The 24,290-nt window shown below is 37.7% G+C and overlaps 1 protein-coding gene across 1 annotated transcript in view; it reads right to left on the reverse strand.

Annotated features, from left to right (window-relative positions):
- Positions 1–19,764: 19,764 nt before the first annotated feature.
- Positions 19,765–24,290, reverse strand: part of spag8 (sperm associated antigen 8) — a 38,459-nt gene continuing 33,933 nt past the window's right edge. The window contains exon 6 of the mRNA XM_088911012.1: positions 19,765–23,562. Within this exon, the coding sequence (XP_088767138.1) occupies positions 23,440–23,562 (123 nt within the window). The 3' untranslated portion in view covers positions 19,765–23,439. The remainder of the gene's footprint in view (positions 23,563–24,290) is intronic.

Below are 24,290 nucleotides of genomic sequence, written 5' to 3' on the forward strand. Positions count from 1 at the left end.
ACGTGACCGGAAAGTTTGAGAAGAAACCCTTAAAACAATCTTTTAGTGCAAAGTCACGCAACAGCTGATTAATCTCCATTGCCCCTGTTGTCCGTGCCAAAATGTCTTTGTTAAAATCCCCCCCCAAAAAGACCCGCCTGTTTGTAATGCACCAAGGCGCTAGGTCAGCAAAGAAACCCCTCCGCGCACTGCGCTGTGCTGGTGCGTACACACAGATCAAGCGGACTTTGGTGCCCGCCCACAATCCATCCACCACAATCACCCTTCCTGGACTTACCACAAAATACTGTTTCCTCCACCACCATGCTCCCGAAAACAATTCCAACCCCTGCTGAATGCATTCCCCCCACACTCCACCGTGACTTCAAACTACCCCAATCCTTCGCGAACCTGTGGATAGTTTCAAAAACTGCAGTCCTTTTTATTCTGTCTTTCAGTCCTCTTGCATTGACCGTACAGATACGGAGACTCACGGTGGTTCCATCCCTGTCTCTTTCTCCATGCCATCTGACTGGTCAGAGCTGGAATCCTCTGAAATATCCGTCACAGGTGAGTACCATCCCACAGAGGGATGGCGCAAACTGTCTTCCCTGGACGTTGTGTCGATGATGTCCGGGGCAATTGACTGGGACCTCAGGTAAGTTTTCTCCCTCCTCCTGGCCGAAGCTGGAGATTCCTCCTCGACAGGATCACCTGATACTTCTGCTTCAACCTCCATTCCTGGTATTGATTGATCCTCCATCTCCTCGTCCTGGCCCTCTTCCACTGGTTCCTCCCTTACCTTCTTCTCCTCTTCCACACCGGAATCGCCCTCGTTGTCTTCCCTTCGTCTTTTAGCTATCACTTTCCCAGGTTCCTGCTCGCTTTCTGCCGTTTCCGGCACTGTAATGTTCTCGTCGTCCATATGCTGACCAACTGGGCCATGCCCTGTTTCCTGCTGAAGCTCGACCTCTTGTGCTCCCTCATTAACTGGAGCCACACCCACTTCCGGCCTAGCCTCCTCTTCCTCAGAGGCCTCCTCCTCTTCTCCGTCCACTCTAAGCGTGCCTTGGTCGTATTCCCGTGCCATTTGAATGTTTCTCCACTTGCAGCCCTTGAACAAGTGTCCTTCCACGCCACATAAAATGCACACCTTCTTTCAACATTCCCTTGCAACATGCCCAGTCTCATCACATATCGTACACACATTCTCCCTACACTCGGCCACATGGTGTCCAAAGTTACAACATTTCCTACAGAACTGGGGCTGATTTTGGTAAAATAAATAGCCCCTGCTGGAACCCAAAGAAAAGATGCTGGGGAATGATGGAAGCCCCCTGCCCCACGTGCGTCAGATCGAAGTAGCACTCTGTACTTTCTTTTCCCAGTCCAGATATTACGGCTATCCATAATTTTCTCTGGCTGACCCATGACTGAGACATGTCGTAGGAGGAAAGCCGTTACGTCGTCATCCCCAATAAAAGGGTCATACAAATGCACTATCACCATGCGCAAATTGTCATTGTAGCAACCCAACACCTCATAGTCTCTCAAATTTTCCTTTTTCTTGTCCGTAACTCTAACAGATGCCCTCTTATATATCTCTTAATTTCTCAAAGAAACATCAATATACTTCAAGGGTCTATTCCCTTGCACACACCACACATCATTGGAGATGAGGCCCAAAACCTCAAACAAAACATAGTCTTCAAACTCATGCCGTCCAGGTGGTTCTCCCTCACGCATCCAGCGGAACCGAAAAGTCCATTTCAGCCTGGGAGCCTCCCCAGGCCGATCATAGGAGTCAATCCCTTCCACCATCCTGGAGGAGGCCTCCAGGCCAGCTCTCCGAAGGGTCCACTCCTATCCAAAGGCAAGAAGACCCCAAAGTCCAAGCGATCCAAGACAAAGAGCACTCCACAGGCAAAAACCCGACTGCAATTCCTTTCTTCTGGCCTACACACAAGAGAATTCTGCAGGAGGCTTCTCAATAATAAGCATGGGTTGGTGTGTGAGGGAACTTTAAATACTGAAAGAAAAGGGATGTGGTTGGATCATTGGTCTGGGAGTGAGAATGTGAGGAATCTGGTGTATGTGGGAATGTGATGGGTTCAATTAGGAATGAGATTGTGAAACAGTGAGAATGCAAGGGCGTTTGCGAGGGAGAGTGTGGAGCGTGACATTGGTCTTCAATATCAATACCCCTTTGGTGATTTATTATCAGAATCTATAAACTGCTTTAATGTATACGGAAATTAAGTGGGAAGTGATGAAAGACATAAGAATAAATGTTACTGAAGACTTCAAAGGCATCTATTCATTTCAGATTTTCTCATTTTGATTTTTGATATTGCATTTTATCCTTTTCTGTTACTGTCCTGATGCCCCAAGGTTACATATTCTCAGTAATATATTTTTATTAAGTAAAGTATGCAATGTAGTAATAAGTGTATTAGCTATTGGTTTTATGTTACTTTCTGAGTATGCTTTAAAATACATTTTTTTCCACTATAAATACTCAATAAATACTATTACATATTCTCTTATTTCTTTACATCAAATTGAATGTAAATTTATATTTGTACAGATAAACATGTAAACATAGTAAAATGGGAAAAAGTTCCATGTTAAGTAGGTTGATGTTATTACTTTTTAATTATGGGCATCATAAATCTAGGGCACATTCCCTTGACACGTCTTCCATAAATATAACTGAGCTTATATACAAAATTCCTACATGGTGAGCAAGTTGTATTTTATTCTATACATTTTTATAAAAAGATTATAGTACTATTGTTCTTTGGAATTTAGACTGTAGTATCGAAACACAAGAAATTCCAGGAAGAAATAACCCAGCATTAGCAGAATGACTTTAACATGAAAATAATGCCATATTCTTTCTGTGCAAGGGTAACATACTGAAACAAAATTTCTACATGGGAAATAAGTTGTATTTTGTTCTATACATTTTTATCACAAATAATTTGTGAATATACTGATGCACAATGAAAATGCACTAGCCTTAGGTTTTACGTCAGTAGTATGACATCTGAAATCAGCAACACCTATGGGCCAGAGAGATGGAGAGCTGGATTATTTTTTATCACAGATAAACACTGTTTAGACGTTTGCGGAATATAACATGTGGAAGTATTCTTGCTGCTTTGTTTTGTGAACCTATGGGGGCAGTGGATGTGTGTGATGATGTGAAGGGAAATTTCATTTAACTCTGAACACCTTTGGTGCAGATTGAGGACAACCTTCCTGTTTAGTAAGCCCTTAAGTAGCTGAGGATGCCCTTGACCTAACAGTACAGTATTCCCTTCCTGGAAGGCAATCTGTGTGGAAATCACACAGAGCGAGGATTATAATGGTGTCAGTTCAAGAAAACAGTGCTGTTGTCTGTGTTTGGATGGACTTTTCTTCTATCATTACCTACCTTTTCTTGCAAAAATTTGGGAAAATGCTGTTACAATTCAGTAAAATAATAATGTCATTCCAAATAATTCCAAACTTCCAATCTACAGTAGCTTCAGACAACTATACACAGCACAGACAATGCCCTGTCCACCAAAATAAAATAACAGTTGTAAATATCCTTTAAGATAAGTAAACACTTTTGAACACAAAGTATGTTTCACATCAGAAATATTAATTATAGTAGTTCATCACCCTCCACACGGTATTCAAAAGGACTAATTCGAGCTCTGAACACATGGTTGCAAGGATGATGTCCACCAAAGTGGAATGAGCCAAGGCTGTCCCAGGGGAGATGATGGGAGTGTAGCGGCAATGCTTGTTAATAAGACAGAATTAAGTGTTTCTGAGCTTTCCCAAATTAGGCCCCATCTCACCCTCCATCTCTGTGGTGCAGCCACAGAGAAAGCTATTCATGCAGGCTGATTTAAAGATGTTTTCTTTTGATAAGGTTTCCTAGGACAGCTCCCAAAGGGGGATGCACTTAACTAAGCCTGGCTATCATGATCAATGGTCATCCATTGGCGCCTATCTGTCTAGGGAGTGCCAGATGGACATCTGGACTGCATTCCTAAGTGTCAGGAGTAAGTGACTCATATCTCACCTTGATCAACCAATCAGGGACTGGTAGGGCCGAGTAACCCACGTGGGACTCTGATGCCCATGGAACTTTCAGCCAATCAACGAGCTGAAGTTCCTCCAGGTAAAAACAGGCAACACAGAGAGCCTGGGAGATTCAGGAGAGATTCAGTGGACTTCTGTGGACTTTTCTAAAGGGAATTCAAAGGAGAATTCCAGGGCAGGACAGCCCAGGAGCAGAAGGCTCCCAAGGGCAGGACATTCTCGCAGCGCGCCTCCTGACCATCCTGAGACTCAGCCCGGACAACCACAGAACGGCCAGTGTGTCCGAGTGCCAGAACTTTCCTTTGTTCTAAGAGTCTAGAGTGGAGGTTGCCAGAGAGTAACCAGCAGCAGGCCTCGTGAACAGGTCAGAACTGTGGACAGCTGAATCACTATTCAGAACTAGCGCTTCATCAGGAACGAACCGGTCCTCTTCCTGACTTGCTGGGATCCACAGTCATCTTTTCTCCTGTGCACAAACTTTGCTAGTTAAAGCCAACACTAACTAGCCGGTCAGTGAGCATCAGCAGTGCACCGTCGCAAGCCGCACAGCACAGCCTGGCGCGGAGCCAGAGAGCGCGGATTGGACAGCAACAAGCCTGCAGCTGATTGTTTGTGCCTGCAGGAGATATGAATCCCCAGAGATTGGATGAGTATTCAACTTCAATGCATTACAGCTCGAGAATTCAATTGTTATCCCAACCAGTTGATATCAATTTAATTCCTAAGAGTTATGTACTTGTTTTGAGTATCTAATGTAGAAGTTATAACCAAGTTCATTTATGAAATGGTCTTAATGAATGATATACTGAACGTATGTCCTCTTGATACATGTAACTCTTTGTAACCGAATGAATATATATCTTTTGTATTCTGATAACCCTCTCGATAAGATCTGTTAGGTTTATATGCATATTCTATGTATTAATAAATGTATCCTCGTGTATTAGTACCTGTGTGTGTGCGTTGTTTGAGTTATGTCGCATGGTTGGATTCTAAAGCCATCGCAAGAATCAATTTTGTGATTTACTGCTACAATTAATAATTGTCCCAGTAAATGCCCAAACCTTACAGAACTGGTGCCTTCAGAGAGCCACTACATTTACATATTTGGCGTCCCTGAGCCGGTTTTCTTACATTACAGGAGGAGGGATAAAAAGAGAAGTTAGCAGAGGAGGACAAGTAAATTAAAATGTAACCAAGCATGGTTAAGGTTACCTTCTCTCTTGAACCTATGTTGACAGCTCCAATTAACTGTTCTTTAACCAAGAATAATTTACTTCTTAAGGTAGATGCAGTAGGATCCAACACTTTTAGACTTCAAATTTAAGACAATAACATTCTCATTGAAAATAAAATAGAAAGGTACATATTTATATTCAAGATTCCCGTTTAAAATCCTGTAATGTAAGAAATTCAGTTATCAATATAAAAATCATGGTTCAATTGTTTCTAGTGCTAGAAATGATGCTAAACTAATATCATGACCTTTTATGCACACATTTCGCCATTTGGAAGTCACTGTAAAGGATTATACATGTGATTATAATGTCTTGTGTTGCACTTATGAAGGGATTATTAAGACATTATGCAGCAACATTCAAATAATGCATTAATGTTTACTTTATGTATAATGAAAAACTTGTAATAGTCTTTCTGGTCTAGCAGGTTATAAACCGCATCTGCATTTTATTTCTAGTCCCAACATATTGTAACGCAACGGGGGCTCAGGCGGGCGCCCTTGCCGCATCAGGTCGGCCCCGCACCGTCCGGGGCTCGAACCCGGGACTCCCGCGTCGCTCAGCAGCGACCCAGCCCGGTGAGCCAAATAGATCTCTCTTTGGCTCACCGGGCTGGGTCGCTACTGAGCGACGCGGGAGTCCCGGGTTCGAGCCCCGGACGGTGCGGGGCCGACCTGATGCGGCAAGGGCGCCCGCCTGAGCCCCCGTTGCGTTACATTGGTGTCAGAGTGGGATGGGATAGCCCTTCGCCGGGGACGGCGATTTAAGCGGGGGAGAGTGTAACGCTTACGGCCGACAGGCACTGTGTAAGAGCCGGCGTACCAGAGCAGGTGATGTCACCGCCCTTCCCTGTGATAGCAGGACTACAGCTACTGGGCTGTAGAGAGATCTCTCTTTAGCTCACCGGGCTGGGTCCCTGCAGAGCAACGCGGGAGTCCCAGGTTCGAGCCCCGGACGGTGCGGGGCCGACCTGATGTGGCAAGGGCGCCCGCCTGAGCCCCCGTTGCGTTACAATATTATTAACTAGGAACAAGTAATAGGTTTATTCCAAGTTGAAAAAAAAGAAGGAAAGCTCACCTGAAGAAGGCTCCATGGTCGAAACGTTGTGTGTTCTTTCTTCTTTTTTTCAGCATGGAATAAACCTGTTACTTGTTCCTTTGCAGCCTACACATGCTGACGCAGCTATAGTACCCACCTGAACTACATATAATTAACTAACTCAGGTACTGATCACATTATGTAAATTCTATTTATAAATTACTCCTGTACTGTCTACTAGTGAGTACTTTTGACTACTAGAGCTGAGAAGCACTATGAGACGCACTCTACAATGAGCAGTATACTGTAACAACATAGGTATTTACGAAGAGTTTTATCTGTTTTAATTAGTAAATTATTTCTATGGTAGCCTATAAGCCCTGCAAGTAAATGATAGGTGTTGTTCTCTGCATGGAAAAGCAATTGCCCTTGTCTATTACATTTTAATTAAGGTTTTTTCACCTCATTGAGTGAATACAGATACAGTAATTTGCTGTGAAAACTATTGTTGAAAAGCTAGCATATTTCCTCTAGTTTTTAGCATAATGAATTAGAATCTAAAGCTCAGTTTGACAGTGCAGAGTGAATGCTGCACTAACAAAAGCAATATGCCCAATATCCCAAATTCCAGTGGTAAAAAGTGCTTATAACCGTTTATTCCTTATAATTATATTGAAAATACATTTTGTATTGATTACAAAATGTAAAAAGATTGTTTAAAAAAATATATAAATTGTCTTTCAGATGTGAGAGGTGATGGGAAAAACTGAGTTGAATAAAGTGGAGGATTCAGAATTTACTGTATATGTTCTGTAAAGCTGTTTTATTTTTTAGATTATTTTCTTTACAAAATAATGTCTCTTTAAAAAATGTAATGAAGAGCAAGAAAATAATTCTAAACTTTGTTGCTTACATGTTGTCCAATTTAAGCAGGTCTAAGTGTGTTTTTCAAAGTGAAATGCAAGATGTAGTCATTTTTCTTCCAGATTTAAGGGAAACCGAGGAAAGGAAAATAATGAAAAAATCTTGCTGAATTAATGTAGTCTAAAATAACATGTTGCCATAGCTACCCTACACTAATCCTCATTGGAAGTGACAAAGGGAATAATAATATTTTAAATTGTTCCATGATTGACAGAATAGGCATCTGAATTTGAGTTGAAATCCCTGTGAAAATTGTTCTCATATGGCCATTTTTAAAGATGAAATAAAAAATCTTACATCTAAACAGCTTCTGCTAACAAGTAGTGTTGACATAAGGCTGGACGTTATAACAATAGTAGCAGCAGTAGTAGCTCTTGTTGTGGTTTGGCAGAGAACATTATGGTATATACTTAGTTTATATAATTTTAAAATGTCTTCAGGCACCAAGCGGGTGTGGGAGGTAAGCTGCACAGACTTTTTGATCAACTGAAAATTGTCTGAAATCTTCCCTAGACTCAGAACACATTGTGGTTAACATTAAAAGGAACACCTTTACCAAGTCACAGAAGCAGAGTGTATTTTTTCCTTATTTCAAATAGCAAAAAAGGAACAAAATGACACTTACTTAACTTAAGTTAATAGAAGACAATCCTTCCCATTTAAGCATTTCAGTTTCTACCTTCTGCTGTCAGGTGGCATATCGTGTCATGAATCATGTCATAATGTAAAACACTTTCTAAAAGCCTCAGGTACTAATCAGTGTGCTATTTCCTATACGAGCCTGGAAATCACAATTTAGTTAAAACAAAAGCCTCTACTGTGATGTACTGTGCATTTGTGTGGGTGGCATAGGTTATGCAATGTGGCTATCTACTGGTACAATCTTGGTGAAGTGTTAATTATCTGTGACACCTTCCAGAAGTATTGCATTTATAATAGTCATCCATTTCATGAAGCCTGTAAGATTTTAATAATAATAATAATAATAATAATAATAATATAAAAGTGTATTAATTTTATTGGATCATACTAATACAAAAACTACACACATACAGTATATGGTTTTCATTTTAATCTGTAAGTGGTTCAAAACCAAATAAATTGTTTAAAAATTACTTTTTATTTTTAACTTTATTATGATTTTACTTATACAGTAGTATGTGTTTCAGTGGAGTGGAGGTTGAACTTCTGTAATTAACTGAAATTTGGTTTGCTCATAATTGAGTGTGTGTGATTTTGTAGTACAGCATAACCTAATGTGCATAATTGTACAAATGTGCAATACAATAAAAATTGTGTAACTGTGCTATTTTGTAAATGTTTAATTGCAGTTGAGTAATTGTGAATTTATTTATGTATTGTACTTCTCTAATTGTAAAAAAGCAAATGTGTAATAACTTGGGTGTAATTGTGCTATTGAGTAAATGTAAAGTTGCAACTGTTTACATGTAGTTATGTAACTGTAACTGAGTAATTGTGCAATTATAATAATAATAAATATGTAATTGTGACTATGTTGTTTTGTGATATAGTTATACAATAGAATTACTGTATTGTAACAAGTAATAGGTTTATTCCATGGTGAGAAAAAGAAGAAAACACAACGTTTCGGCCATGGGGCCTTCTTCAGGTGTGAGTTCTCTCTCTATTAAAAGAATAATACTTCTTGCAACACATTATCTACACAGCTAACATCTACCACATCTAATGTAAAGAAATAGCACTCTGTTTTTTGAGGGTTAACTGGAAACAAGGATAAATTGGACAGAACTTAAAAAATGTTATACTGCAGGCATAGGTGCTTTGGTCAGATGCAGCAATTATAGGTTATAAAACTCAGTTTTTAATTGGCCTCAGGTTGTAAATGAAAGGGAGTTGTTTTTACATTTTATGGGCGTCTGAAAATAAAGATGAAACAGGAGCATCATGTTATGGTATAGTCAAATCAGCTTGAGTGCATGGTCTTTTCAGGGTACTGCAAATTTCCCACCTTATCTATATTCTTCTCTGTAACTGACCTATTGACACCCTAATTGCCCAGGGCCTTGAGTGAGCTGGAGCAAGCAACAGGCTCAAGCATCAGGCGCAAAGCAGGATATACCCTGGACAGGATGCCAGTCACAGTTACAAACACACACACACTCACACTAGGACCAATTTACAGAAGCAAGTGGACTGTGGGAGGAACTGGAGTATCTGGAGGAAACCCATGCATACATGGGGGAGGTGGGGGGGACCAACTGATAGCACCCCAGCTCTAGGGTAAGACCGTAAGATATCCACTGTACCATGGTGCCACCTATTTCTTGTTATTTATCTGATAAACATTATTATTCTCAAAATTCAAAACTATGTGCATGAAACATGGACACGCAATACCTGAAATTAGTACTTCACTTTGTTTTGTAATTAACAGAGAGATTAAAGGGAATTTTTTAAGCAAAGAAAAATATTTAGCTATTTGTTAGAGAAAACAAACAGCAATAAATTCGCTTCTTGGTTTTGTCCGTTGGAAAGTAGCTACTGTTAAAGTATGACAGCTTTCAGTTCAGCTCAGTGAAAAGGTACACATTTGTCTACCTCTCTTAGCCACGTAACACTTTTTTTTAACTTTCTGTTCTCACACACTTACAAGGCCCTTATTACTATGTTCACAAATATCCTTTTATGAGAGTATGGAAAAACGCAGTTTCTGAGATACAGTTTCAGTGAGAACAATGGTAGTTCAATTGCCGAGATTGATCCAGAATTTGGAGGAGGAAATGTGCAGACAGATCTCTCTGTGTCCATATTTTCCCAAATATATCAGCACAAAGACATGCCCATGTCTAACTCAATCTGTGACGTCATCAAACAGGGGCACCATGATTGGATAAAAGAAGAGAACAACAGGAAGAGATGTGTTTGTGAGACTGTTATGGTACCATCATTAAGTGCACCTACTGTACATTATGTGTGGGCTATGCAGGCTCAGACAAGATGTGAATTGAACCCTGAGCAATGGTTCTGACTGTAATTAAAACATGGATTGTGCTTGGTACTGTGTTGTTTAAGACCCCTGGTCTGCTTGCTATACACAACTGAACACCTAAATATAATTTAATGCAGAAGCAGCAGGAATTCTGTAGAAATATTCTTTAGATGATGAATAAAAACAACCGAGGAATGGAAAAAAATGAAGTACAGTATCATCGATAGGCATCATCTGGCCTCTGAGGTTCCTAAACTATAATTTAAGCACATGGAAACCTTAAAATCTACAATGTGTATTTTCTTTCAATAAAACACAACCAAATGCATTTTTGTAAGCATATAATTATTTAGTTGACATTAAAGAGGTCATGCCTAATGCTTGTGTAAAGCTGCAGTATAATTTGTTGTTTCCTTGATCTTAACCAGTATAATAGCTAAAAAGCTGTTACCAGTAATGCTTCAATCTGTGATCATACCAAATGCAGCTGTTCCACAATGCGGGAAAAGCTGCCAGGGCATTCTTTTTGTAAAACAGATGTTATTTTTTTTCTATTTATGTCTGTTCTCCATAACAATTAGTACAATTTAGTTTTGTGCCTGTATTCCTGCTAAGGATAAGAGGAAAAAAGACTATTATTCAAATTACTGAACTTATATCTACAAACTCCTACAGTACCTAATCTATACACACATACAGTACTGTATGTATTGTAGGAAAGAGGTTTATATTGTTCCAGATTTGACATAGCGGTTTAGTCAATAAGTAACCCCAAACTTGTAAGTGATTTCTTATAAGTCACTAAAGCAGTAAAAATATCTTCATAGATATCAATGCTGTAGGGTGAACGGAGGGAAGGAATGAAACATGCAAAAGGACATAATTCTGTTGTATATGATATCATGAAAACAATATTACAATTATTGTTTTATTAAGCAACACATTAAAAAAAGTTTAAGGTAAATGTCAACTAAAAACATATTTTCTGATTTATTGATTTTGTCACAGAATGCAAATTGATAAAGGAGGAACAGGCTGTAATTAATTAAGTTGTATTAGTTATTAGTGGCCAGGATTATGTCAATGTACAGTATGCCTCTCCCCAAAGCAATGCAGACAGTGGGTCAGGGAACAATCAGTAACAATTTAAGAACACAGTGATAATCCGGACAGAAAGCAATTACCACACCTTAGGTACTGGTGAGGTGTAGAGGGTTGCTGAGCCAAGCAGAGGGGAGGGAGCAGAAAGGCAAACAAAGAAGTGACAGGGCCCAAGACACCTAAGGTCTGCATGCTCACAGTTCTCAAACGACCCAAGCTTCTTCCTGATAATCAACTGGGCACACCTGCCCCTGACAGAGCCAATGGAAAAACCCCAGGGGGGGAATGGGTAACAGAAGGGATAAATGTCACGGATGTCAGAAGGGACAAACCGTGGAGAGGCAGGAGAGCGAAAAAGACCCTATGCGAAGCGGCAGAATGGGGGGGTTAGCCTGGGCTCAGCTGTTCAGGAAATGCAGTATAGAAACCTATGCCCTCAGGTAGCGGACGTGGGGTGACCTGGTGCTAGGCGGGTCTCAGGACATCCGAACGTCAATGCTGAGCGAAGGCAAATGAAAGACCTGAACATATATAGCCCCAGAGAGAGAGAAACACCGGAAGGACAGCAAAGCACCGGAAACAACAGACAGGATAGAGTGGGAGCTCCCTCTGGCTGCAGAGGGCGTAACAATAAAAAGATCTGAGCCTGAACTCCTCCCAGTGAACCCCTCGGACAAGACACACAGCAATAGAAAAGTCACAGCCTGCAAGACCACAGAAGAGACTGGCCCAGGAACTGAGACCAAGGGAGACACTTGCAGTGCAATGGAGGCACTGTGCAGAGACTTTTAATACTTGGAGGCAAAGAGCAAAGAAACTGGCCTGGAGAGTCAATACTGAACCAAGGGGAACATAATGCAGCCTGCAAGAAGACTCCCTATATAGCCCAAACAGAGACTGGGGAAATTGGTCTGGCATCCCTCTTCATGGCTGTACCATCACTTTCTAATGCCCTCTCCCCATTACCTAAAAGGACTGCTGACCTTCAGGAATCCATTTGCCCCTTGGAAGTACTGTACCTTTTGTTGCTGTGAATGCTGTTTTCTTTGTGTCTTGAGGTTACAGTAATTGTTGATGTACTTAGAAAATAAAAAGGGCACTTACTGAATATGATACAAATGTTTGTCACTGGTCTGTGTGTGCATTGGTGATTCTGGGAGATGAACAGAACCTATGGTAAAGTAGATCCATTTGTATTTGCTAGGTGTGGTAGTTTTATACGGGGCAGGAATAATTCTTGTTCGAGGGGTGACCTCACCCTGACAATTTCTTTTAAACATTGATCCAGGCAAGTCTGTTTTTTCTCACTCAAGCGATCAACATCCACAGTTGTAAAAATAAAAACAGCTGCTGCTACAAAGCCTGCATTCTTTCGAGCCATAAAAGTTGCAATTAGCCTCATTATTTTGGAATGATTTCTTTCTGATCTCTGTAGGGAATTGAAAAAAAAAGCAGACAGATTTAATAAGTCATGGCCTTTTAGTATTTTTAATTGAAGAGATTAAAATGCTTAAGAGAAAAGTATTTTCAATACAGACCACTTAAAAGAACTTAAACTCTTTTAAAGACAGAGTTTGGCAAATTAAAGTAATTAAAAAATAGTGTTAATAAAAAAAACAATTTCAGATTAATACACTCCAAGAGGGCATGTCCTCACCTGTGAAGAAAGGCCCATTAAGTGCATGGGGGAAAAAAAACAACACAGTAATTTCACATTTTTATACAAGATTCTTCAGCCTTATATAAAATATATTCTAAGTATAAAACTGTAAAATTACATCACTTCTGACTGTAAAAGAACAGCTAATCTAATAATTTTTATTTTGTACAGCAACATTCATAATACAGTACATGATCTCAATGTGTTTTACAATAAAATAATCAACTAAAAAGACAGTTACTCAAATTCAGAAAATTAAAAGCTAGAGCATTAAAGTATATTTAAGACAGGATTTAAAAGTGCAGACTGTTATGAACTGGGATATCATTACACAGAGTTGGAGCTACAGAAAGCATGGTTACCCTGTGTTCAAAGCCTTGTTTTGGTAACTGAAGGAAGGCAAGAGTCCAAAGATCATAAAAAAACATGTAGGTGTTTAGGGAGTTAACAGTTCACTGATGTGGTCAGGAGTCAAACTGCTGAAGCCCTTAAAGCTGGCTAGCAGTATTTTGAAATTTATTCTGAAATTCACAGGGTGCCAATGCATAGAGGCTAAAACAGGTGATAACATGATTTTGCATTTTAGCTTCAGTTAAGTTCTACCAGCTGAGTATGCCGCAACTTCTAAACATGTTTGGAAAAAAACAGCACACATGGTGTTACAATAATCAGGCCTGAAATCGACAAGGCATGTTTTTGCCTTTCTGTTTCAAATTGGGGAAGATGTGAACGTACAGTATGTGTGCAATGTTACACAGATGAAAAGACATTTTCAAAACATTGAAAACAGGAACTTTAGAATCTCAGATCAAAGATGACACCATGATATCTGATCTGAATACTAGGGTAATCACAAGTCAAATTAAAGTGGTTGACATTTTCAATAACGAGAGTCAATCAGCATAAATCTGGACTTGTCAGATGTAAAATGAAGAATGTTTTTTTGGCTATTTTTAGCATAATCTAAGCAGTGTCTCAAAAGAAAATGTGTGAATGACATCAGTGTTTGTGCAAATATTTCAACATAGACATACAGTAGACATAGACATAGACATAGAACAATTCTATTCAACAAAGAAATGAAAGTAACTATATTGTTATGCTAAGAACACTACATTTTTCTGAGATCTGTACTTTACTTTAGTATTTTATTTTAGGGATACTTCGACTTTTACTCAAGTACGTTGGTAGAGAAAAGACAGCACTTTTACTCCACTACATTTCATAGAGGCATCTTCATTCCTCTTTCCATCTGGGAAACTGATGTTTACATGGGCCAGGATTCTGATTGGGTACTGCTTCTGCTTGGTTTCATGATGTATTATTCTGAAGCCCAGCCACAAACTGTGGTGTTTTGTAAAATAACCATTCATTCATAACTTTTTACTCTCTTAAGGTGACTACAGCATGGGACCCAGGAAAGGACGCTGACACTAGAGATTCTATAGTGAACAGCTGAGGAAGGCTCCAGCGACGCTGTGTTCCATGGGGTTTTTATGTACTGTTCTTTCAGTATGTGCCTATGGTGGATGAGTTGCATTATACAGTATGTTCTGTGTGTCCCGTAGGCAATTATAGAAATTTGTGTTAAGGGGACACTTTTTTGTGATGGATAGAATGATAGATTGCTGTAAATAAATGGGATATTACATATGATAACTGTTTTTTCTGGTGTGTGGATGCACCTTTTACAATTGCTAGGTGGGATAGTCATGTTCAAGACAAGAATAATTCTTGTTTGAGGGCCCACCTTATCCATGACACCATTCGTTTTATCATTACTTTAAATATGTTTACATGTTGACATAACTTAAAATTTTAATGTTTTTTAACATGGTGTGTCATGTACATAAAGCACACAAAGATAAAAGCAACAAGGTAAAATGCTTTAAATTCAAATTTTACTTACAGTATAAATTGTTTTAGTATTTTAATATAGTGCTACAGAAAAGTATATTAAGTAAAAATAGAGCAGGGGTGTTACCACGGCACGTCATGGCCTCCTAATAATCATCCAATAGGGTTGTGCATATTGTTGTTATTATTATTGGTGTTATTATTAAGTAATAATAATATGATTAACAGGGAAATTATATACTGTATAGAGAAAAATACTTGTTTTTTTCTCAGTGTAGTCTTTCTGAGCTTCTTGACATTTCTCAGAACTTTTTTGTTAGGGCTTTTTGCAGTTAGAGGATGTAAAATTAGGACATAGAACATTTATTACACCTCAATTACCGTTAACTAATATAGTACTTATATAAAGTATATAATTAACTAGAAATTTGCCGTTTTTTTCCAGTCAGTCTACATAAAGTTGGGGAATTTTTATGTCCATGGCTCGTAATATGCATGGATCCCCTGTGCTGTACATAAGTGCACAGAATCCAGGCAGTGAAAGTTGATATAGTCTCTGTCTATATCAACACATAATCACATCTAAAGAAACATGGAGGTATTGAATTTTTTTTTCTTTATATAATTGTTGGGTTTAATTTAAATAGCTAGTTATATTTCAATAGATTTGATTAATTTAAATGTGTTTTAAACCCATTTAGAATTAAAACTCAACCACCTCAGGTGATCAGCAGAGGTGCGTAGGCAGTTTAAGATAATTAATGTAAGGAAAAGTGCAGGTCCACATAATTTGTATGGTAGAGTTCTGCAATGTTGTGCAGATCAGCTATGTGATATATTTAACTTTTTTTTTTTCAGATGTCCTTACATTTACAAATTATTACTTCTCTGTGAAAGAAATCTACCATTCCCATTCCAATAACTGCCAGGACAACACCACCATTACACCAACAGTACTTTTACTCATTTGTTATGCTTTTATACTTTTTATACTGTATAATGCTTTTTACACCCCTGGATGCCATACCTATGAGAGGACCAAGAACAGAACCTTGCAGGATGTCAGATGTGATCAAATTTGAAGATGATGAAAAATGCCTAAATTAATTTTTTTTCTATCAATTTGATAAGCTTTATGCCACATAAAAGGAAATAAAAAATACTAAGAACCCTATGTTATCTATTGAGCAAGATGGTATGACCAATAGTACCAAAGGCAATCCTGAGATCTATTATTACAAGAACAGATACAAAAACCAGTCAGTAGCCATCAGCAGATCATAGATGACCCTAACAAGAGTTGTTTCTGTATTACATATCCATCTGCACCCAAACGGATAAAGCTCATACAATTTCTTTGCAGGCAGCTACACAACAGCCTCTCCTAGAACTCTCAAATGTATACCAAACATGGTTATATATAGCCAATAACTACTCAACAGCTAAGTTATGCTTTTTCACAGCCATATACTGTAATAACTGCAAGTTTAAGGGAAGAATTCTAGACCATAATGATATTCATGAGACTTGGCAGGGAACAAAATCTAAAGCAAGGTAGTGGAGATGGAATCCAGTAAATAAGTGGTGAAATGTATTTTACGTACCCAATAAGGGGAGAACCCTTGAAATTGCGAGGTTTAATGCACTAGGCTTAAAAGTGCATACTTTTTTCAATTTTTTAGAGTGAAAAAATACAGAAAATATATTGCATTGGACAGTTTTTCTTTAGAGTGCTGATCTCAGCTGTACTTAAGAATTGCTGAGTTGGAGACTATAGCATTACCCTTCCCTTCTTCAATTAGACTCCGGAAAAACACTGACTCTGTGATAGTCTATGCATAACTATGAAATGCTGGGTGTTGTTTACAAACAATGTAAACGAACAGATGTATGCCCATGAGGTTTTATGGACCAAAGCTGGTTGTTGTACCAAGGAGAATAATATATAAGAAAGATTTTTATAGTTTTTTTATGTAACTAAACAACCTACAATTCCATTCAGTAAAGTGTAATGGAGTCTAATCTAACTGGCTGAGGGTCACTTAAAAGATAAAATGGGAAAAAAAAATTGGAAAAGCAAATTGGAATTGACAGGACTTATGTTACTCATCCATCCAATTTCTAACCGCTTTATCTAATTATGGGTCATGAGCCTACCCCAGCATGCAACAGGTACAAGGCAAAACACACTCTGCATAGGACATGAGTCCGTCAGAGAATATAGACACAAACAAGCACACACTCACACGGAGCCAATTTTCCCAGATGCCAATTAACCTACCAGTATGCCTTTGGACTGAGTGGAACCAGAGCACTCAAAGGAAATCAATGTGAGTACAGGGAGAACACTGTACAAATGGCACATAGATAGTGCCCCAGGAATTAAACCCTGTGCCTCAATCCTGCAATGCACCATTACTAACCACAGCCACCATACTGCCCACCTGAAACATACAAACACTTAGGTTTGTGAGTAGTTAGTGGAACAGACAGATAAAAACAAAATGACCAGAAAATGGATGTGAGCATAACTAAAAACTGTGTCACAACACAATTATTAAAATCTCCTAAAAGTAAAATCTTTGCGAAATCAGGAACCAGGTACAACAAGAACAATTTTTAAAGAAAAATAGAATTCTGCTTTAGTGGTCTGTAGAAAAGTACTTTTGCTAGAGACAAGATAGAGCATCAGTGCCATAAATCCAAAGGATTAAGGAACTGTTACAGGCAATTTTTCTCAGAGCGCTGTTAAATGGATGTATAATTATCAACGCTTCTATGAGAAGAACAAAGATTACCTGAGCAAAGGTGCTAAAGTGGAGGAATGTAATTTAGAAAAAAAGCTGATGATTCACGGTCTCAGTAAAACCTAGTTTGAAGTTTCATAGTAATACTATAAATTCCTTCTTGTTGTTCAAGAAGCAAATATTTTAAGAGTCATAATGCGCGTTTGGAAGACTGCACAAATGACTTAATTCAATACTAGGGCATCTAGGTAAACTTGAACCCCTTATTTCTTAAAATGAAACTGAAATGTAGCTGCATATTATATTTAAAACTGAGTCACTGTGCAAATAATTGGCCTGGTGTTGTATGCCCTAACATCGGAATAACAGACTAAAATAACATTTGCTTTATATTGAAAATGCTTAAGAAAGGACAATGACTAAGAGCAGTTTATTTTATTCAACCCTACAGTAAGTAAAGTTCATAACAAGCGTTTTGGAGGAAGGTTAAATCCAAATCTCACAAGCATCCACTTGCCTATACATATGAATCTTGCATATAAATCTCGCACCCAGGACTTCCCTTGACATGTCTCTCTTGCACTCCACCCACACCCCATCTAAACCCCTGAAGCAACTATTGTGAGGGGGGGTTTGGTGAGCAGGGTTGCCATTCCCTCAGCTAAGTGAGTCACACAAAGTGCAACTTAAATTTTCGGTTCCTCTATTACATTAATTAGGAACAAGCCCAACTACTGGAACTGAACATTCTCTATCCCCTTCAAAGCAAAAGCCAGAGGAAATAGAAAAGGTGTATGGTATTCTGAAGGCTGTATGATATCAGACTACGATTGATGATGTTATTGAGCAAAAGTCAGGATGGAGGTCAAATCTCACACTTCTGCTCCCTGGTAAAACAAGGTGCTGTGCACATTTTGTCTAGCACCTCTCCCTCCTCCCCAACATCACCATTGGCTCAATCTTTAGAGGGAGAGGGGGTGTGACAGCGGTGATCTCCGACCCACACTTTCATTTCCTTAGCCTTGTAAGTAAAAGCCAAAGCACTAAGTGTGTTACCCCCATTATATTCTGCGGCCCATTAAGTCATTATTAGAATTTGACTGAAAAACTGAATTACAGCTTGTTGATTTGTATCTACATATTTTAGTTGGCAGATTTAATTGCACTTTTTGCAAATACTGTCTGTAATACATTAACCCAAGTGATGTAGAAATGCTACTCTTACCCCCGGCTATAAGGTTTTCCTCCAAGATTGGATTTTATGGAAGTCTTCAATTATGTCAGTAAAGTTCAGTTTTATTTTCAGGTTGTTTTCAAAGGACATTAAGATAAAGCAGTTCATTTTATTCCATCTTTTATGATCAAAGTTTTTAATTCTTTTAATCTTGGAGAATGACCATGCTGTTTCCACGTTTGTAATTTGTGAGGATAAAATGCAGAGCGATGTCCATGTTTGGAACACCTCAATTCAGCTGCCAAACTTTTAATTGCTGCAAGAGGGTTAGTGAGGTTTTGCTTTGCTGTTTTTTAAGCAGCACAACCATTAAAACAGAAGTCTTGAGATCCCATGAGAATTTTGAGCATTTTAAAACCAAAGCTCTTACTTCTGAGTAAATCTGTGCAGGGCATGTTGTGGCATTCCTGTAAGTCTCAAGGAATATTTTAACTGTCAATGATATCTTTACAGGTTTACTTGTAAATTTTTCTGGAACTTGTAGATCAATGAGCTTGATTGTAAAACAAGCATGTGCTACAGTTGCTGCTTTTGTCTTAACACGTTTCCAGTTTATCAAACAGATCTCTAAGTGTGGAGCTTGTTGAATGAAATCATTGAAAGATATGACTTGACTGATGTACTTTACCACAAATGCAGTTTCAAGGAAGTCTGTTTCTTATCTTATTTCTTTTCATTAGACGAATCAAGAATGAAATGTAACTTTCTTTTTGTGGAAATGCTCACAAAAAAGACAAAAGATTGTGTTCCTACAGCAGCCTCAGTAGGCCAACTGAATTGTTGCTTAAACACGTTACATGTTGTTTCTGTTTCCCAATAAGTGGGAGGTCTTTGCAAGTGCACTAAGTGCACATCGGTTATGCAGAAGGACAGAAATTGGAAACACAGAAAAAAAAGATGGGCACAAAAGGATATAGAAAGTAAAGTCCAGAAGATTTATTTTGAGGTCAGAAAGTAGATTCATTAACAGAAAAAAGAAATATTCTTCCTCAGTAGTCTTCAATCACTCTTTTGCTAGAAATCAAACAAAATTAAAAAAGTAAGATATTAAATACAATGAGATAATACATAAATATAATATTAAAATATAGTCATAAAATAAAAGATCAAAATGAATACAGGGTGTGGTCAATCTTTCATTTGTATCCCTAGCAAGATTCACTTGCTAATCAGTGGCACATTGAACCATGACTGGTTAATCACATCAACGTGAGTTAGTATATTTATTTGTGTGAAGATTCAGGCAGGGCAGACATATTAAACATGAATAAAACATGACTCAAAAAGTTGCACTATTACAATTAAAATACATTTCCAAAAACGAATTTTACAGCAGGGAGGCCATTTTTTTCTGTTTGTCTGGGGGTTAGCAGCCACTCCCACATGCAGTAAGATGTCAGAACACATGCTTGCTAAATCAGTATCTTCATCTTTATGGTAAAGTTGCTATTGCCCCAGGCTAGCTTATTTAGCTGGCTAAAGGTGATGGCTGCTTTCCCTTTTCACAGATTCCTTGTACAGTGGCAGGTTAAACATCATGCTTGTAACCAAATAACTAGAAGTTTGTACCATTTCAATAAGAGTGTTTTCTAGGGTGAATTGACTTAGGGGGACCTGAGGACAGAAGTGGACACAGGTATTTTGCACCAAAAACAGAAGTTATGTTTTCAAATGAAGCAATCTAGTCAGTTAAAGTAAATCCTTTGGGATGAAAAAATGGCTAGATGAGATCCTTGGATCAATAAGCTACTAGCAACCAAATGAACAAGACTGATCAAATGGCATCCTCTCATTTGTAACCTTATGTTCTGTATAGCTGGGTCTAAAAGTTCCATATACAGAGATCAACTTTGTATGTAGGGAAAACTAGTTATCTTTATATATATATGTGACCACTCAAATATATTATTCTTCTACCCTTTGTCACACTTGCTCCCACGGGAGCAATGCAGAATGCACTAGAATCACCATGGCAACAGGCAGAGCCTCTCTAGACCTGTCAATCAGTTGGTTGCAGTGACCATGCACTTTGGTAGGCAATCTGTTTAACCTGTGTGTAGTTTGTTAGCATGCCTACCCCACTGAGTGCAGGCCCTATGTTGCTAAGGTGCTAAGTCTCAGAGTTTGTTCTCAAGTCTCTATTCCTGTTGCTTTCTGACTGTGCTTTGCTTAAACCTTATGAATTTCCCCTTCTGCTTTGCTTCTGTGCTATCCTGGTTATGAACTTTGCTCATCTTTTTGACTGCATTACTAGATTGTGGTTTTCTGCTTGTTTGCTTGCCATGTCTTCTTGCTTCACCTGCACTTGGGTTTTCCTCACTGTCCTGGACACCTCTCTCACCCTGGTATTAGCAGTGTCACTACACGTTTTTGGAATTAATGGCTTAGCGTTTCTGGTCCTTGGCAGCCACTGACCTTACATGCAAATTTATCTAATCCTTTATGCTATAGCCTTACAGAAAATTGTACAAGAAATCCCCATAAGATAAATGTTATATTTGAAAATGCACAGAGATATAAAACATTTTAAAACATGATTCTTGACTTACAAATTAGATGTGAATGCACAGAAGACATATTTAAAAGGCATAGTTAATTGGAATCAGAGTTAAAACAAATTATATATTTACAGGTAGATTTTAATGTCCTAAGTGCATTGTCTTTCTGTTTAATCATAAATGCACTTCAAACCTAGTGATTAAAATTAATAATTGATTATATCATTCTATTTTCAAAGCAGGTATACTTTCCCCCATGAGTACCAGGAGCTACTGTATGTGAAAGAGCATAGAACTTACATTTTTATAGCAGAATAGTTTCTCCTTTGGAAAACATTTTTTGAAAAAGAGTAGAGATGACAGCAAGGCATATACAGTATCAAGAATGCAATTTAACATTGAAAGAAACACATCAAACAGATGACATTCTTTCCTCTTAGATGTTGCAGTGTTGCCAAGGTACAGATTTAGACACACAATGTTCAGCTAATGGCACAGGAACTCGAATGACATGTTTACAGGAATAACCATATGACAGGCACATTAGGTCCTGTAAAAGCAGCTCAACAACTCACAGGCTTGAACTCTCTGGCTTTACTGCCCTATGTAGAGAGAATAAAAGATAATATATTGACACGTCATATTGTATTAAATAAACAAATAGCATGACAACATTTTATCTGAAAGATAACAGTAAGATACATTTTTTAAATTTATCAATATATACAAACGTGTCCTTTCATTTAATGATTACACGTCTCTTCAATTATTTATGAATACTGACAACAGTTCGGACATAACTAAATGTGTCTTTATTTATGTATACTTTTTCTACTTGATTTCTAAATTCATGTCAATTCTAAATTAAACACTCTGTGTATAAATGATTTTCCACACTTCAGATCACCTGCAATAATATCCAACTGCAACCGAGCTGTGTCAATAAAAAATCTTATCTTACTTGTTTCCTAAGTCCAGGTTGTTAGAGGTTTAAGTGAAGAAATCACCAGTACCACCTAAGCAATTAAAACAATACTTTTGTGCATTATTTCTTGTTTTTTTAATCTTTTATGTGTGATTAACACAATTGAACTTCACTTTTATTTTATATACTTCAGACATTTGTGCAAAAGTTTACTGTATTTTGCTTTTGGAAATATGCAGATAACAGTATATATATATGCATTAAAGGATATAATTCAAAGCCAGTGTCAGTCCAATAAATTATGTATTATATCGTAGTTGTATTAGATTTATTAGCATTAATAATTCCAAACATACAGATATAAATGGTTAAAACAACTATTAAAAACTGTCAAAATAAAAAAGGCAAAATGGTTTCAAAAGACTTTACTAACTTAATATGTAGTACACTTTCTTATTCATAATCTTATCACCTATGCTCACTATTCCCTTTCAGCTTTTTAATTTCAGAGAAAAATACCAAATGCAGCAATTTTTATTTTAAAATCTATTTTAAAATTACATACTGCACAGTTTTAGAAAGATCAGAATCCAAGAAATGCTCACAGTAGAGAAGGCATTCTTTATGCACACTGAAATAAATGTTGAGACATAACCTCTCAGCAGTATTTTTAGTCTTTCTACAAACTGTACTATTACTGTACAGTATTGTACTTCCTTTATCTTAAATGAAGATATACGTACTGTATATCAATGACACAATGACAATGTTGACCCACAACATATAATCAAAACAATGATTAGGGTTAATATAAACAGAGCGAATCAATATCTACAGTATATGCATTTCTTTACACTTTTTCAGTGTTAAATGAGTCTTTAAACAAGTATTGCGGATTACCCATTTGTGAAAACATTCTATAACTGATGACAGCCGAGAAAATAAGCTGGTGGTTTGGTTTCCATGGAAGCATTTGTAATTCTTTGCCTAAGAAAATTCAATTCTATTACACAAAGGACTGCAGAATTATCATCAATGGAATTTAAATCTTACAGAAAAATGCTGGATATAAAATAATTAACAAAGTAAAGGAATGAAGAATGCAAAAAGGAGGGGAAAATTCAACAGCTATTTATGGTACAACAGTGCCTAATCACGTTGAGTGTTTACAAGTTAGGATAGTTCTCTAGTGTGTAAGGCATGGGCTCATCTAGATATTCACTAATAGGTTTGCTGAAAGATGAATTCTTCTTAAATGGAGTATCCCTTGATCGGACAGGTGTTACACCCTGAAAAACGGAAAAAGAAAATATTACCTTTTTTTTACTTTACAAATTACTTGTATAGAGACAATGACAACATGAATAAAAACTAAAAACTAACAATATTTGCAGGTCCATAATAAAACATCTGTAACAAAGATAAACAAATTGTTATTTTGCTGTGGTTATAATCAGTACTAAAGCACAGTTAGTAAATGCGGTAAATGCAGTGATACTTTTCTTTAGAATTATAAAGTCAGCTCCAACATAACATATTTTAGTGTCCTAATGCTACAGTATAGCTGTCTAAATTAAGTACAGTATTTAGCTGACTAAGTAAATTTAAATGCATGAATACAGGAGCACTTATTAAAATAATACACTTCCTTATGAATGCAAAGTACTCTGCAGTCTTTCAAACGTGTTTCACTGATAACCAAAATCAGAATAATTTTATTAGCCAAGTACGATACATGTACAAGGAATTTGGTCTGGTATCTCTGGTAAGATAGATAGAAAATACTTCAATAATATGCGTACACTTTAGACAAAGAACATACACAGGTCCCCAATTAAATACACACTACATCCCGTTTTCATGTGTTAAGTTAGTTAAGTCCTCTGGTTAAGTAAGGAGATGGCCATAGGGAAGAAGCTGTTCAGCCAATATATGGACTTGTCTATATCTGAAACTATGTGAGATAGAAAAAAGTTATCACAATGCAACCATAAAGACCTACTCACCTGCAAAAACA

Source organism: Atractosteus spatula, chromosome 3, assembly GCF_055471065.1.
Source record: "Atractosteus spatula isolate fAtrSpa1 chromosome 3, fAtrSpa1.hap1, whole genome shotgun sequence".
Taxonomy (NCBI): Eukaryota; Metazoa; Chordata; class Actinopteri; order Semionotiformes; family Lepisosteidae; genus Atractosteus; species Atractosteus spatula.